The sequence below is a fragment of the Psittacula echo genome (genome assembly GCF_963264785.1).
Source record: "Psittacula echo genome assembly, chromosome: 3".
NCBI lineage: Eukaryota > Metazoa > Chordata > Aves > Psittaciformes > Psittacidae > Psittacula > Psittacula echo.
The window spans coordinates 10,059,967-10,076,994 of NC_137736.1; the positions used below are offsets into that span (position 1 = coordinate 10,059,967).

General features: G+C 45.4%; 1 protein-coding gene across 1 annotated transcript in view; it reads left to right on the plus strand.

Moving 5' to 3' along the window:
* Window positions 1-1,195: 1,195 nt before the first annotated feature.
* IGSF11 (immunoglobulin superfamily member 11) overlaps window positions 1,196-17,028 on the plus strand; it is a gene marked incomplete at both ends in the record, with an annotated part of 101,916 nt that continues 86,083 nt past the window's right edge. Inside the window, one exon of the mRNA XM_080613646.1 lies at window positions 1,196-1,268. Within this exon, the coding sequence (XP_080469772.1) occupies window positions 1,196-1,268 (73 nt within the window). The remainder of the gene's footprint in view (window positions 1,269-17,028) is intronic.

A 17,028-nucleotide genomic window follows, 5' to 3' on the forward strand; every position in this document is an offset into this window, starting at 1 on the left:
AACGTGGCCAGACATGGACAGGGAGCTGGCTGTGTGCAAGGAGTCAGTCAATACAAGCTCTTTGCTTTGATCATTTCCCTGGATAACCACCCTAAGCTTCTAAAAGGCTCCTTTCCTACCTTCCCACCACTTATATGCACTTGTTTTTCGATTGATTGATGTTTATGTGTAGCCTTAAGGCCTGTAATAGTTAAGCTAATGACAACTTGTTGATGATTGTTGTGTTAAATGGTATTGTGGGGCCCCAACTTCAAGAGCTGTCTTACTCCCCTCAGAGAGGTCTTGGTCTGATTTTTGGATGTGCTGAACACTTGAACCTCTCACTCACTTGAATGGAATCCTAGAATGGTTGGGCTGGAAGGGACCTTTAGAAGGGACCTTAACTCATCCAGTGCCAACCCCCTGCCATATGCAGAGACATCTTCCAGTACACCAGGTTTCTCCAAGCCCCATCCAACCCGGCCTTGAACACTGCCAGGGATGTGGCAGTCACACCTTCTCTGGACAACCTGTGCCAGCTCCTCACCACCCTCACAGTAAAGAGCTTCTTCCTTATATCCAATCTAAATCTCTCCTGTTTCAGTTTGAACCCATCACCCTTTGTCCTGTCACTACAGTCCCTGATGAAGTCTCTCTCTGGCATCCTTGTAGATCTGCTTCAGATACTGGAATAGCAGGGTTAAGGTAGCTCATACGCTGAGCCAGCAATGTTTACACTGTGTGTGCTGCAGCAACGCCTGGTCCCATGCATCCCAAATTTGCTGTGTGCTGCCGCTCTCTTCTTCCATGCAGCTATAGGCAGGCCCTGGAGGAGAAGATGCTCAGCAGAAGCTGGCCCGTGTAGCATCCCTGCGGATGCAGCGGTACCGGGTTGGCAGCGATGGACACATCCCAATCTGTGGGTGGCCCGCGCCACAGAGCAGGAGTGTAGCGGATGTGCCACCGTGTACCGGGACGGGGGGTGATAGCCGCAGCCCGGCGGGTTGCTGGGGCAGCTCGGGGCCGCCAGGCTGCGCTCTCGGTCCGGCCGCCGCTCCTGCCGCCCTCCCCGGGCGGGCGACCGGGGCTCGGGGCACGGCGGAGCGGGCGGTCCCGGGACGGCGGCGGTGGCACCATCGGCACCACCACCGGCACCTGCGGCTGCAGGGAGAGGCAGGGCTCGGCCGCCCGCTCGGCGCCCCTCGCCCGGCCCGGCATGACGCGGCGGCGCCCCGGCGGCGGAGGGAGGTGGGTGCCGGTAGCCTTGGCCGCGCTCCTGGCCCTGCGAGGTGAGTGCTGCTCGGGGGGAGATGCGGCTCGGTACCCACGGACGGGGCACCGCGGTGGGGTCGGCGACGGGGATGGGGCGGGCGGCCGCCCGCCCCATCCCCGTCGCCGACCCCACCGCGGTGCCCCGTCCGCTGGGCCGGTTGGGAGCGAACCAAGTTTTGGTTGCGGTCCCACCGGTGATGCTCGGAAATGCGGCGGTGGGTGAGTGCTTTTGCAGGCAGGCTTGGGGAAGGAGCGCTGCTCGGCTCGGTGCCTCCTTTTGCTGCTTCTTCCACTGCACCATCCTTCTTATACTAGTATCCTATTCATTCTTGCGGTGCTGTGAAAGTTGCCTTAGGCTGGGCTTCACGTTGCCTGGGCCTAGCCCCTGTGATAATCTCACCTAGGTGGAAAAGTCTGGGTCTATCTTTGAGGCCCCAAGGCAGCCAGGGAACTTTGTGCAGAGATTCCTGGAGCCCTCCGTGTCCTCCTCTGCCTCCTTCTCCTAGGATCTAGCTGAAGTGCCTGCCCCATAGCATGTGGAGAGATCCAAACCACTCCATCCCTTCCCACCTCCAGAAGCCCTTCTGAAATAATGTGTGTGCCCTGGTCCTCTGTGTGGAGAGAGAAACAAATGGCATGTGGCAGATGCTACTAACATCATATAGTGCATTGTTGGAGAGCACCAGGAGGTGCTGTGATAGGGGCAACAGCAGGAATTATGAAGTGTAGAGTGTTCAGACTCATCTGTTGGTCAGGTGGCAATGCCTTCATTGAAGTCATGCCAAACTTCAGAGCAGGCCTGCTCAGCTATGTTTTACTGAGGTCTACAAGGTAGTTTTCTTAAAGTCTACCCATTTATGCAGAGGTCCACTAAGTGATTTTGCTGAGGTACACAGCTCTGCTGCTGGGAAACTGAGAAATCTGCTGCAAATGATCCCTGATTGAGCAGGAGTATGGTAAGAAATGACAGACTCTCCCACTAGAATACCAGAGATGTCTCAGTAAAGCCTGGATGAAACTTCCTTTCAGTCTGCAATTGGATGGATATTCTGCTTGGGTAGATGTGCCTGGCTCTCGCTGTCCTGTGAGGTGCAGCAGTTAGTTTCCCTCTGCCTGGGACTCACTGAGAAACAAGTCTTTTTATGGACAAGGACTTTCACACATGTCTTAGCCCCAAAAGCACTCTGAGTTCTGTCTGATTCACACCCATTAACTGGAAAGGGCACCTGCTGATTTCAAAGAGATGGATTACGGAAATGAATAGTTTGTTAGCATTTAATGGAAAGAAATAATCTAAGCTGTTCCACGCTTCATCTTATTTGTTCACTTTTTATGTACTTTTCCCGGTTAGGAAAGCGAGTTCAATGACTTTGAGTTTCTCAATGCCCCAGTTTGTCTGCAAACATTGCAAAGGTGTAACTGTCTAGAAAGTTAGTGTGCCTACTGCAGTGAGAGGCATGTAAGTGATGAAGTGTTGGTGTGATATCTCTGCAAAAACATATAACAGTAATCAGCTTTCAGATTAAAATTAAAGGGACATTTAATTATTTCTTTAGGCAAAAAGATTGATTCCATGTTTAATTTCTTGGGTTTGGTCGAGGGCATGCGGGGACAATGACAATGGAGAGAACTAGCACAGAAACCCACTTCCCATGAAATGTTTAAGTGCAATAGTGTAATGCTTTTCCTTGGCCTTTAGGGCTTCAAAATTACCTGAATGAACCACTTGTGTCTCAAGTCTGGGGGTTCATTTTCCTTTTTGCCTTAGGAAAGGTCTTTAGAAGATGGTGGTAGATGAAAATAGCTGCAGTACACAGTTACTCTTGTGTTATGTGGTATGACTGTCTCATTGGTGGTTCTTGAATTAGGAAGGAAAACCCGGATAAAGTAAAAGGAACTCATTAAAGCTGAAATAAAATTGGGAGAGTTTTTTCTAAACACCACTTGCAAAAGACCAGTAAGTGTATTTCTGCTCTGGGTTGCCAAGTCTGGTTAGGAAGAGTGATTTTATTCCCTTTTATGAGGCTTTAGATTGGTTCAGAGGATACAGAAGAAAAATGATGGGATCATATGCAAAGTTACACATAAGTGAAAGGCTGAAAAGTTAAAGAATCAGAAACTGTAAGAGTGTATAATCAGAAGAAATACTTGATATGAAACTAATGAGAAGTGGTGGGGAAAAATTGTTCCTGGAGGTTGTTTCATCATTCTTACGCTTCCTGCCTATGACAAAATACAGTCAGGCTTTCTAGTGAAATGTCAATCAAACATTATAGTCTCATTTTCTTACTTTGCTTTGCAATTTGTAGAATAGCTGTGATTCTCTTTAACTGTCTGCTTTCTCCAGGACTATAATACCCACACTGAATGCTCCTGGGGCAGGGACAGCGTCTGTGTTTTCCCTCTAAAGCGTTATGAAAGTAATAACTTTAGAGGAAATAACATTTTTTCAGGCTCCCTAGAGAAGTTTAAGGAAAGATAGGAGGGAATTCTGTTTAGAGCTTGGAAACCAAACCTGCGGTTGCAAATCAATCTTGCTCTGTGGCCAGAAATAGCATGCTGCAAATTGTTAAATGTGTTAGAAATCACACATTTGGGTACAGCTAAACTGCAGAACCGACTTTAACTGCATGGTGTTTGGATCCTGTGATGTAGTATCACAACAGGTGAGATGTTGACGTGCTACAGTCGCTGCAGCAAGGTGAGGGTAAGAGTTGTGTATGCCTGGTGCTAGTGCATCAGTGCAACAGCAGGGCTGCAGATTACACACTACTTTCCTAGTCCTCACCTGAAGTCACCCTCCTGCCAGTCAGGGGTTATCACAGCTGAAATTGAGCAGTTCTGGCCTTGCGGCACCCTTGTGCTAGCTCACATATCCTTCCCAGCACTGCACCAGGTCCTCAACCCTAGCAAAAGAGGGCTCTGGCAGTCCCTTGCTCATCCATACTTATGCTTTCCTTATTTTGTTTTCTTTCCTTGGAACAGATTGCCATTTGTGTCAAGCTGTGTGGTTTTGTGACGTGTAGATAAATCATTTTGCTCACGACCTGACCTTGGTCCTCAGCAGTAGGCACAGATGCATTAACTACTTCTTGCGTCTCTGAAGTGGGCATCCTTTCCTTAGTTTGGGAACTGATTCTTTCTCTGTTTTTTTCTGTATTGCTTAGACTCCAGTTTTCTTTTGTAAGATTCCCTTCTCCAAGGGATCTCAAAGTGCCTCGAGAACAGCTATATTTAGCTGCTCAGTAGTAATATGGACATACAAAATATGGTGTAAACAACTCATTAAGAAACTTAGCAATTGTTTTCCTACCTCCAGTGGGGAGATGTGTTTTTATTATTATACCAATAATAGAGATGGAGAAAGTGAGGTTCAGAGAGGCTTTTTGACCTACTGAAGGTCAGCAGATGCTGGTAGTAGTCTCGAGTGTCTTGGTCCAAACTCTAACCACAGGAGAATGCTTGAGTTTATGCAGCAGGTTAAGCAATACTGTAATGGTACTCTTTAGGGATGTTCACTACTAAATTGTGGTGAGTCATCTATATTTAGCAGGATGCTACTATCATTGTGCTTTTTTAAGTAAAGTGCTTTTAACACAGTTTATTTCAAGGAGAAGTGCATGCACTGAAAACATGTTCTTTGTAGTTTTCTCATTGTGGAGCCTTAATGCTGTCTTTCCCCTTTGTAAATGTTCAGAGGGAAATTTAGCTCCTGGTTGTTTAACAGACATTAGTGCAACAAAGACAGTTCCCTGGTTAATACTACCTTGTGTTCGCACAGTCTTTTGCACACATTAACTAACTGAGAGTCTCCAAACTTTCCTTTGCGCGGGCAGTCAGTTTGATTTCTAGCATGGGAAACTGAAGTGTACAGAGGTGAAAGGATTTGCTGTCAGGTGGGACATCTGCCCAGCTTTTCATTTAGAGAAGTCACAGTTACGGGGCTCTTAGTCATATGCCACCCACTTCTCTCACTCAAATGCTTCATGTTTTATGCACCAGGGAGAAAGCACAATATTATTAAGTATGCAGAGTGAACCGTTGTGGTTTTGGGTTATTTTTTGCCCTTAAATGTTTACATCTCTTTGGTTTTGGAGGTCACTTGTGTCCCTTATGGCTCCTGCTTTTATTGCTTGAGCTGGGGTGAGGGCAAATGCTCTGTTTCATCAGGGTTGAGGGATTTGGCTTCATTCTAAATGGAAATAGATGCTTTGGTTTTGAAAGGAAATTTATTGAGAGAAATTCCATCTTAGGACAACCAATATTGTGTTTCCTTGTGGAATTGTATTATTGCAAAACAAGAAAATACCCTAGACAAAAAGGTAGTTCAGGGTGTTGTGGTTTAACCGCAGCTGACAGCTAAGTACCACACAGCTTGCTCATTGCCCTCACCAGTGGGATGGGGAGGAGAACTGGAAAAAAAGGTAAAAGTTGTGGGTTGATATAAGAAAAGCTCAACAATTAAAGTACAATTTAGTACCAAGAATAATTAAAAGGCAAATAACAACAACAACAAAAAAAAAAAAAAAAAAAAAAAAAGAGAAAAAACACCACTTTCCCCTATCCCAAACAACAGTGAAGTACAATACAATTGCTCACCACCTGCTGACCAATATCCAGCCTGTGCCTGAGCAGCCAAGAGAGCCTTCCAGGTAACTCCCCCAAGTTTCTATACTGGGCATGATGTTCTGTGGTATGGAATATCCTTTTGGGCTAGTTTGGGTCAGCTGTCCTGAGCATGCTTCCTCACAGCTTCTGCCAGTGAGGAGGTGCACACGAGCATGAGAGACTGGAAAGTCCTTGATCAGGGTAAGTGCTACTTAGCAACAACTAAAACATCAGTGTGTTATCAGCATTGTTCTCAGACTAAAGCCAAAACACAGCACTGCACCAGCTATTGGGAAGAAAATTAAATCTGTCCCAGCTGAAACCACGACAATGTGCAAGGCCAAAACTTTTCAACCCAAGTTGGATGCTTCTGTATTTCTGACAATTTTCTCCATCTTTCTTTTTAAATGCAGTTATGATTTTATAAAACATCCCATGTTTGATAAGGTTTGGGATATTGGAAGTATGTACAGTAAAATTCTTAGTGATTGCTATTTCTTATTTCTATGGGGCATTTGAAGACAGTGATAAAAACCAACTTGCAGCAACTTGGGATATCTGTGCACAGTCTCTGTTCATTATTTTTGCCATCTTGACACATATATACAAACACCAGGTACGTGTGTGGCGTTTCCTGTGTCCTTTCCTTATTCATTGTGCAGTAGAACGCTGTTTGTACCAAAAGAAGCAGAATATGGTGTACAAAATAAGACAAGTTTCTGTTTAACAAATACAACCTCTTTGTCAATCTTTGCTTCTCCTTCTGGAGCAGTTGATGGAGAAGTCAGAACAGGACTAGTAGATTGAGCTCAGCCTTCTATTACTGGTACATGTGCAGAGCTCCTCCTGGCAGCACGGTGGTACTGATGCATTTGCATATCTGCATGATGTTAATTTCCAGTGTAATTCTGACATTAGATTAATCAGATTGCTTACTTAAGGGTAAGAACTTGTGCTGTTTTTTTTCTCCTCCTAAGTCAAAGCAGCTATGAGAACATGAGCTAGGTTGGGTTTCACAAGCAACAGCTGGAGAAAGCTGATGTGAACTCCATTTTGTTACATCTGGGCTTGGTTTTACTTGATGCTGAAGACAGGAATGTCATCTGTGGGGCGAAGGACGCACTGTTTGCAGTGTGTGGTGCCATTCCTGCAGTGGCCTGTCTGGGCAGTGCTAGGCCAGGTTGGACCGCTGGCCTGGGGTGGCATGGCCAATCCTGGATGAACATAAAATGAACTAAGTCATATGTATTGCTGCCACCAACACAGAGTGAATAAAATGTCCATCCCTTCTCCTTTCCTCAGGGAATCCCCCTCTGCTTGCAAAGCAACTGATGCAAAAAATTCCCTTTCTGGGAAAACTTGTGGGGTTTCAGAGCCCCCTCTTTAGTTAATGGTATGTGTGTGTGTGCATGCAGCCCCCCTGGGCACCCGGAACTCGGCCTCCCAAACAGCATGGGCTATGGGTGAGCTCTCCCAGGCCCAGCTCTTCCCATGCCTGGCATATTAACGGTGTCTGCCAGGAACAAGTGGGTTGGTACAACCTCTCTGCATGTCCAGTGGGGAGATTACTTCCTAATCCTTGTTAATTAGAAGTTGTCTAATGCCTGGAAGCATGAGGGTGTAGTGGTGCTATGCTTCTTTCTTTTCCTTCATTCTGCCTGCTTTATCAATGGATGTTCCCAGTATCCTTATAAATGTACAGGACTCTGACTTCTGCTGAGCTCTTGACTTTACAAATACATGGACTAATCATTCCTCACTGTTAATTATGGGCTGTGTTTAGAATAAGCAGAAAAAGTGAAAACAGAAAAGGAAAGGGAAATAGTAATAGTTTCCTTATGTCTGCTCACATTTTGTGCTTTTCAGCTGTATTGAACAAACTTTTGTCTTTCTCTTAAACTCCAAACAAACAATAACAAAAAACCTCCACAAAATCCAATCACCCCCGCCCCCCCCCCAAAAAAAATCACCAAACCCCACAAACTAAACCAACCAAACAAAAACCCATAGAAGCTCCTGTTTCGCTTCGTGCCCATTTAATAACTTCTTTCCACCTAGCTCCTCTCCAGATTAAATTGTCCCAGTTTTAATTGTGCTTGACCAGTAAGTTGGCTGGTGATGGATGAAACCTTTCTGTGCATTCCCTATTTTCAGGTGTGCTGCCCAGAAGTAACCGGAGCAATCCCTACCCTGTCAGTGTTCCCACTGGCATTGGACTACTTCCAGCTTCCTTTCCAGCCTTCGCCTTTTGACATCCTAAAAGCTTGCTTGCTTTTTTGACCACTGTTGCACATTGAACAGATGTTTTCATTGAGCCGTTCACAGTGATACCAAGATCTTTTCCTCAAGTGATTACATCTGAATTAGAAGCCCCATGGTATATGAGTCGTTCAGATTATTCTCTCAAGTTCTTATTACTGTCCGTTTGGCAATGTTGAATTTCATCTGGCATTATTCTGCCTGCTTGCCGAGTTTTGTCAGATCCCTTGGAAGTCTCCCTCAATCTTCTTTTGTCTCAGCCAGCCCAAATCACTTTTCCAGCCCTCTGTCTCTCTTCCAGATATTAAGGAACAGATTAAACCACCCCAGAGCTGGTATGAAACCTGGAGATAATCTCTTGTAATTGGGGCCAGAGTGAGGGCAGGGGGAGAGGGCCTCCCATGCCTCTGAGCCTGGGCACTGAGCTGTGGGGCATCAGCTCTGGACTCAGCCTGAATCCAAGTGGCGTGTACCCCATTTGGGGGAGAGGAATAGGGAAAAAGGGAACCCCACTCTGGGCAATCAGGGATGAGGCTGGCACTGAACTGGCATCCTACTCAGAATGGTTTAGCAGATACACTTGCGACTGAAAATGAATCACTTAATCCTGCCTTTCCTAAAATTTGAGTGGATTGAAAGGCCACAAGTTCCTCTGAGCAGAGACCAAGCTGGTTTGTCTCCTGTTGTGTACTTTTAGGGGCTTAAAGAGTTTGACTTAACCAATCCCTACTGCAACTCCGAGGTTAGCTTGTGCACTCTCTCAGGAAAAGCATTACTAACTTGAAGAACCCTCTGACTTAGCAAAAGCTTGCACATCTCTGCTGGCAGCACAGCCACTTAAGAAATGCCATTCCCCTACTGTTCAGCACTTCTGGATGTGTCCTTTGAATACATTGAAATGATTATTTGTTTTTGTGACTTCTGCAATTTGGCCTTCAATTTTGTTCTCGGCCCTCTTAGCTACCATCTGATGAAACAAATGCTCAGGTTGGATGACTTCTTGCTCCTTTTGTTTGACCATACAATGTGCTTTCTTGCTTGTCGGCAGTTTTTTTGTTCAGGGGCACCGAGTACCTTTTCAGTGACAATGCCAAGACTGCTTCAACACCACCATATAGAGTATAACAACTGTAATCCCCTTGCTTTTGGGGTTAAGTTGTTCCAGCCAATTTTTGCTTATAATTGTCTTTTATAACGTTTAAGAGGCGTGATGCAAAGTTCGGGTACTATTTTTCTCACAGCAATGTTAGATTTGATTATGTGCGGTCGCTGTTACTTTGTGACTCAGATTGCTCCTTGCATCAATTGCAGTGTTTTAGCTTCTGAGTGCCCTGGGACTCACTGTTCAAGCTTTACCTACACGCTTTAAGACACTGCAGAACTGTAACCTGCTGTGACACTTAGCTAATTCCTGCCTGTGTTGCTGAAGTCACTGGTTTTTGCTGTTTGTTTTGACTTTGTTGTTCCTTTGCTCTCATTGCATGCTGCATAGTAGATGCTCCCTTTCCTGATCAGGAGGATGTTGGTAAATCCAGGTTGCTGTAGTGAGATTTGGGTTTTAGTTAACCTTTCTTCCTCTTCAGCCTTGGCTATCTATGTGGGATCTGTGCATTACTCATCTTGCAGTTTGATGTCTCTGCCTCTTTGCCTGCATCGAATTTGGTCTGTGGTGAATTCTGCAGCTGTGGGCCCATGGATGGCAAGACATGTTGGATGCTTTAACCATTAACATAGCTATTTCACCCTTTTCCTGCACTGTATAAAGCAGCTGCTGCATCCTGTAGGGAATAGCTTGCTGAAGGCTTCAGCTTCAAACCTTGAAGTGTTCCTTGGAGCCTTTTGCTCCAGCTTCACACCTCTGACTCTAACCTGTGTTCTCATCAGCATCAGCTACACTCCGAGATGTTTTGTTTTGAAGTGATATCTCAGAAAATAGCCATGCTTCTCAGTTAAAAGGTCCCTGGGTGTTCCTGCAGGGAATGCTCTGCATCCCTGTGCATTGCTTGCTCTGCTGTCTGAGATGGGGGGCCTGAATCTCCCTGTGACCCTTGGGGAAGGAGAGAGGAGTGGGTGGCAGACCCTGTTGTTTTAGTGAAGCCTTGTGAGAGAAGGTGCCAGAGTGCTTCTGTAGGGTGCTGCTGGGCTTGTGTGGACTCTGGGGCTACTTCCATAGCTGAGCATGTTTGAACTTTGCTGTCTGATGGGGTTTGATGTTGGAATGTCTGTTTTAGTTGTGGAGCTGCTAAGCTGCAAGCCTGCTGTGTATTTGGAGCTAGTGATTCAGAGAGGTTGATGACAGGACCTTGGCTACTTGGCAGAAGAACAGAATAGCCTCAATCTGCCTGCAGAATGGCCATGTCCTTGGCTTGTCAAGGGCAGCCTTTCCTTTTGCCCCTGAAACAGCTGGTGTGCCCTGGGCCCTTATTATGGGACTCATCCGCAATCAGTACCTCTGCACTGAAAATGCCTCGCACACAGAGCACAGGCTTGTGTTTCTCAGCTGCATGGAGTTGCAGCAAGGCTGTGTTTTGCTTGTTCTTTGGGGAATGCTCCATGTAGCTTTTTTTCGCGTAGTCTCATCTGTTCTTGCTGCTCTTGTCCCTATTCCCAGTGGCTGCTTTTTTGTTTCTGTAAGACTGCATTTTGGCTGCCACATTGACAGCAGTTTTCTATTTATCCACAGAATAGCTATAACACAGACAGGCTTCCCCCAACCCACCCTGATCCCCATCCTCCAGCCCTTTTTCACTACCCCTTACCTCCTTCAACCTCCCTGGTTGCTCCAGCCCGGAGCCAGAGGTCTGAAGTGGAAGGGATCGCTTCAGGTGAAGGGATGAGGGGGAGCTGCAGCATCTTGCAGCCACCGGCTTGTGTTGCATCCTAATTGCAAATAGCCCTTCCGGCGTCAGCAGTTTGTGGGAATAATTGACAGGAGGTGCCGGCGAGGTGCTGAGTCAGAGCGAGGTGTGCTTGCCAAGTCACTGCAGCAGAAGGAGCCCGCTCGCCTCGTGTGGAGGGAAGCCAGTGGACGGTGGGTTTCCTAGCTGCCTTTTGGGCCTCTTTCTTACCCCTTTCTGAAGCTGCAATTCAGCAGCAGCGATGCTATGCATGGAAGGAAAAAACCGGGAGGATGTGAAGGGAGCTCTTTCTTTTTACTTCTTCTTTTGTTTTGGCTGTGAGCACTAACAGTTAGAGGATGTGGGCTCCATTCCCACCTGCTGCCACTGTCTCTGTGCTGCCATTTCCATGCTCTGTGTGAGTAGAAGGGGTAGAAAACACATAAAAGGGATTGTCGGGGACAAGTGAGTGCCCCTAGTGATAGATGGGTGAGGAAAAAGAGCTAGTGGCAGCCTCAGCCAAGCAACAGAGGGATAGCTGAGAAAGCCAAAAAAGCTGCAGAATGAAATGACTGAAGAGGTGTTTTGGCTTATCCTTCCTGCGGGTTGCTTCTGCTGCAGTGTCCTACCGTTTGTTTAGGAGTTTGAAATTACTTGTTTGACATGCAGGAAGATGAGTGCTTGTCCTATATAGATCTAGCACCTTATGGACCTCGAGGTCAGGCTTGTGACAGCTTTGCCATTTACTCCTGACCTTCCTGAGTGTGGCTAGCATCAATGCTTATGCCAGAGCTGAATCTGTTCCAGAAACCTGGATGCTTTCCGTGCTCCAGGGTGACTTCAGATGTCTTTTTCTCCCCTTCTTGTAGCACAGAATACAGTACTCCTGCCTCAGAGACAATCAGTAATTGTTTGGACAGTGATCTAAATATATGTGTCTGTGTGCTGCCTTTATAGGAAGGGTGTATTATTTTTGCTTTGAGTAACCACTTTGTAGAAGATGAGGAACATGAAGAAAGATGCCCACATATTTCTCAGAAACCTTTTGTATCTATGCACCACCCACCTGTGTTTCTAATGCTTGATATAATCTTCCTCTCCACTGACTTAGGTAAAAGCTATGTTATCTACAGCATCATGCAGCTGATGGGGAAAACTGAGGCCCAGAGATGCAGGATTCTTATGGCCAGCATGGGGTTGGAGCCTGCGTCTCCCGACTGCCAGCCTGTGCCTTCTCCGTGGGAGCTGAGGCAGTTTAGCCTGCCTGAATACCTTTCCTTCCAGAGTCTTCATGGCAGTGGTTTCTGGATGGATACTGACTTTGAGTATTTAAAGAAAATCTGCAGTGATTAAATTCAATGCAGTTCTTCTCTCATCCTTGCCTTGGCCACCTCTGCAATGAAAGTCATGTATGGGATCCCCAGGTGGTGGCCCTGGGGAGAAAACTGTGTGAAGGTTATCTGTCCTCCTTGCCTCTGGCTTGCTGCCTGTTCTGTTGCTGCTACTGGGTGCAGTTTGCAGAGCTGGTGGCAATCACAGAATGGTTTGGGTTGAAAAGGACCTTAAGATCATCCGGTTCCAACCCCCTGCCATGGGCAGGGACACCTCACACTAAAGCAGGTTGCTCCAAGCTCCGTCCAACCTGGTCTTGAGCACTGCCAAGGGTGGAAAATTCACAACTTCCTTTGTCAACCTGTTCCAGTGTCTCACCATTCTCACATTCAATATTTTTTTCTTATATTGAACCTGAAGGTCCCCTGTTTCAGCTTGGAAAAGTCAATCTTTGACCATCTGTGGCTTGAGGATGTTTTGGAGGAAGCCTTGCCCCGCTGGGTTTGGCTGCAAGATCAGTTGGGGATAGTTTAGTGCTCAGGCTTGGCTTGAGAGGCGCTGGACAGTCTGCTGCATGACTGGTCTGCTTTCAGTTTGTGTTTCTGTGTGAGCCTTGCCATGGATGGTCTACATGGGCACTGCTTCATTGCCTAAAGGAACATTAGTCTCCATCTGTCCGAATGCAGCCCTTCCTCCTCATCCATTCACTAACGATGCTGTGTCTTCACTCTGCAAAAGGAAAAAAATAGTGTTGTCTGTTACAACTGGGACTTGATAAGGTACTTATGGGAACTGAGCACTCTATTCCCTTGAGTTCCTTTAAACAGCCTAGATGAGGTGGATTTATGTTGAAAATAAGCAAGGGGAAGAAGCAGTCCTGTCAGCAGTGCCATAGGTATTCTCCCAGTGTTTGATACAGCAAATGCTGCAATCAAGCTTATTTGGCTTTTAAGGTCTGTGGGTCAGGAGCTAGGACCAGAGTCTTCAAGAGGTCTGTGATGCCAGCTTGCCTCCGCTGGCCCTATGTGAGGGTCTTTTAAAGCACTGATACGTGCAGTGGAAATACTAGTGTGTAATAACACTTTATGTAAAGACTGCTCTGTGGCTTGATAAATGTACCTGATGTCCACTGTGCCAAGGACTAAGCCTGCTATGAGTCAGTCAGGATGATGAGGCTCTGCAAAACCAGCTTTTCGTTTCACTTCCAAAGAGTAAAGATGTATATGGATGATGAGGTGTAGCCTTTAATCGCAACCTTTGCACCAGCAGAGACAGCATTCGCTCTGGAGACAATTGAGAGCTTACTTCGACAACTGCAAGAACCTGTTTTTCCACTCTCTTCCTCCATAACCAAATAACCAGAGTTTGCATCAGTTTTCCACAGAGAAATTCAGTTGTAATTATCATAGTTTTAACTAAAAGAAAACAAATATGGTGTAAAAAGATATAAAATGACTGAGAGACCGAACGAGTGTTGGAGTACAGCTGTCACTTAGAAGTCAACAGAATGAAAAAGCTGTCTTCACCATCTAGTCTGGTCTCTCACCATCCAGTGCAGAGCCAGTGGGGCCCAAAGACCCACTGCCATACCCTGCCTGTGATTCACACCTGGCTCCCCCTTACTCCTTGTCTGTCTGATGCATGCCTCCTACATCTCTCACCTTTGTGAAAGTGTTGACTATGTGGCTTGATGGACACACAAAAATGGCTGCTCATCAATATGAATTTATGTGAAATGGACCCAAATTGTGGAGATTTAATGAAACTAACCAGCTGTTTTGGCTGATTTCCATTTGTTTTGGTTTTGCTCAGGGAGCAGCTTGGATTCTTCTCTCAGATTTTAAGAGTTATTCAGCCTTGGAGCTCAAAATCAAATCACAGTCTAAAGTCAGACCAGGTCTCCTTAGCTCAGCGCTTAGAACAAAAATGTATTACGCTCCAAGTCCATTAAAGACAAACGGCTGTCTTAATGCAGTAATAGAACTGGACAGTCAAAATAAAGCAGCACTGGGAAATGCATAAGTTAATGATGCCTTGTTATGTATCCTGTATCTTTTATGGCATGAATTTTATAGTCTAAGTGGTAGTAAGATTAAAGAGAGGTGAATAATTTATAGCAAATAATTTATTTAATGAATTCCTCTTCCATTTCTATTTGCAAATAGTTTGTGAACATCCTGTGGTTTCTTTGCCTTTTTCTTATTTGAAATTACTTACTGAATAGCTTCTACAAATAATATGTGACATACTGCATGCCTAGGAGCAGCAGGGTTGTTCTTTGTTTCCTTTGATGGGAAAGCAGTATTTCAGCTCCAGGTTTGGTTGTTCGGTACTGATACAGAGCAAAAGTTTGCACCATTGTATTTCACCCTCCTGACAGCTTAAAGTTATTGCTGGAAATATGCTGTTTCTGAAAGGTACCAAGATTCAGCTATTAATTTTTAGCCCTTCAGATTATTTATGTGGAGAGGCAAGTTAAAATTTCTCTTTTGCCAGCATGTGCTATAATTGCTTGAGATTGTGTTACTTCCTTGTACATTCACATCACTAAGAATACTTGCAGAAACAAGCAGAAGGATGTAAGGACCACAGTCAGCAGCAAGCTGTGCATATGCTTGACTTCAGGCATCTTCTTGAGTAGATGCAGAAGTGGTAGAGTGGCAAATGATGAACTTGAGCATATGCTGAAGTGGTTTGCTGAATTAGGGCCCAAAATATAGAATAAAACAAATCCATCTTCCATGAAAGTGAACATATGAAAGACTTTTCTTTCCTCATCTGCAATTATGGGGTAGTACATCTTTCAGATGCGGTGGAGGAGGCAGTGTTGTATATATCACACTCACTTGCAGTATTTCTGATTCCATCAAATACAAGACACTTCATCTGAAGTTTCCTATGTGTGGTTTTTCTCCTTAAAAACTGAGTGAAACATCATGAATGGAAAAAACCCCCAGGCATTAATTTTACTATTTTATTTCTAGCTTCATCTTTCCTGATTTCTCAGGTTTCAGAATATTTTCTATGTGTCTTTTATTGACTTATCTCTCTAAGAAAAAAAGCTAATTCAGAAATACTAAATAATGCTTGACCAAAGAGACCTTCACAGAAAGGAGTGCTTTCTCTGGGTCTGAGGAACAGGCATGAGTTACTTTAGCACCTTAAAGGGCATGGAAATCAATGGGGCAGCTGTGTGTGGTGAGGATGGTAAGGGAACTGGAAGGAGCTGGACTAGCAGTGTGTGCTGCAGGGAGGACTGGGGAGACCCTGGACTGATGCATTTCCCATCTATATTCCTATTTATCATCAGTGCTGCTCATGTCCTCTTCTGTGATTCCAGCTCCAGGACTGGAAAACCAAGGAAAAGCTGGAATTCCTGAATTTTGCACTGGTAGTTTCCTCTCTTCTTTACAAGGCTTTCAGAACATTAATCGCATAAAATTTATCCAGGCTTATGCTCGTCCCCAACACTTTTAATAACACCAGCGATGAACACTGTGAAATTAAAAAGCAATCACCTATACCAAATGAGATAAACAGCAAATGGATCTAATGGTTGTGCCACGTGTCCTTACACTACAAGGATGCCTTTGGCAGCAAAATAAGAAGTGCTGCGTTAGGTTTACAGGGACAGTGATGCTGTATCTTGAAAGGGCTGTGGGCACTCAGATCTATGACAGGAACAGCATCAAGAGGCTGCTTGAGGCAATTGCATCCTTGTTATTTTGGGACCAGAGCCTGGTCAGCTCAGGAAGGTGGGAGATCAAAGGGCCACTTCTGTGTTTAGCTTGGGCTCACTTTCATAGAGCCCTGGGATGAAAATGGGTGAACAGGTTAGTTTGAAGAGAAGCATGGCTATGTCTCCATCCAGTGGCTAGTGCCACTGAGGAGGAGTTAGCCTCTCACAGAAACTCAGCTTTATATGGGGGGAAATATCCCAAAATTGAGGAAGTGGCAAAGGGGAGATTGCCTTCCTGAAACTGACTTTTATAGAGGTGTAAGATGTGTCTTCTCCTGTCTTCTGCCTTTGTGTCACTCTCTTCAGTGTTATAAACGCAGATTTTTTTTTATAGTAGGAATAACAATATAATAATTACAATAATAATTAACTGGTTTACACCTCCTTGGGAAAGACCCTGGTTGTGCCAGCTGGTTCTGCAATGACTCCGATGAGACAGTGCACAGTCTGAGACCTAAATGACCATGGTTATATATCAGGCTCTCTCTGTGTGCCTGTCGCAGTCAGCCAGGACAAGTCAAAATAGGCAAAAGGAAAGAAAATAGACAAATTTCTGCATCCACAGCATCTGGAGTGAGCGTCAAACAGATGGGCTCTTCCACCCTGATTATCCCAACCTCCTAAATATAGAAATGTGGGCTTTTTTTTTTCCCTTCTCCTCTATTTTTTTGTGTATAAATTTAAATTACCCGAGGGGGTGGTGTTAGCTCATGCTAGGGCAGTGCTAACGAGTGCAAATAGAAGTCATCTGCTGACAGTCAGATCACAGCTTCTGCTCATGACTGTTCCCCTCATCCTGCCCACACATGCTTTCTCCCATTGGAAGTTTGGGGACTGACCGGGATTGAAGCTGTCCTTTCAGTGGGGCAGGGGAATATGTATGTGTGCACACATGAGCAGGCTTTTATTTCAAACCCTGTCCATGGTTATGCAGATACAGAGTGAAGAAGCACCAAGAAAATGGGTACAAACTGCATGTCCTTGCCTCCTCCTGCAGATGGT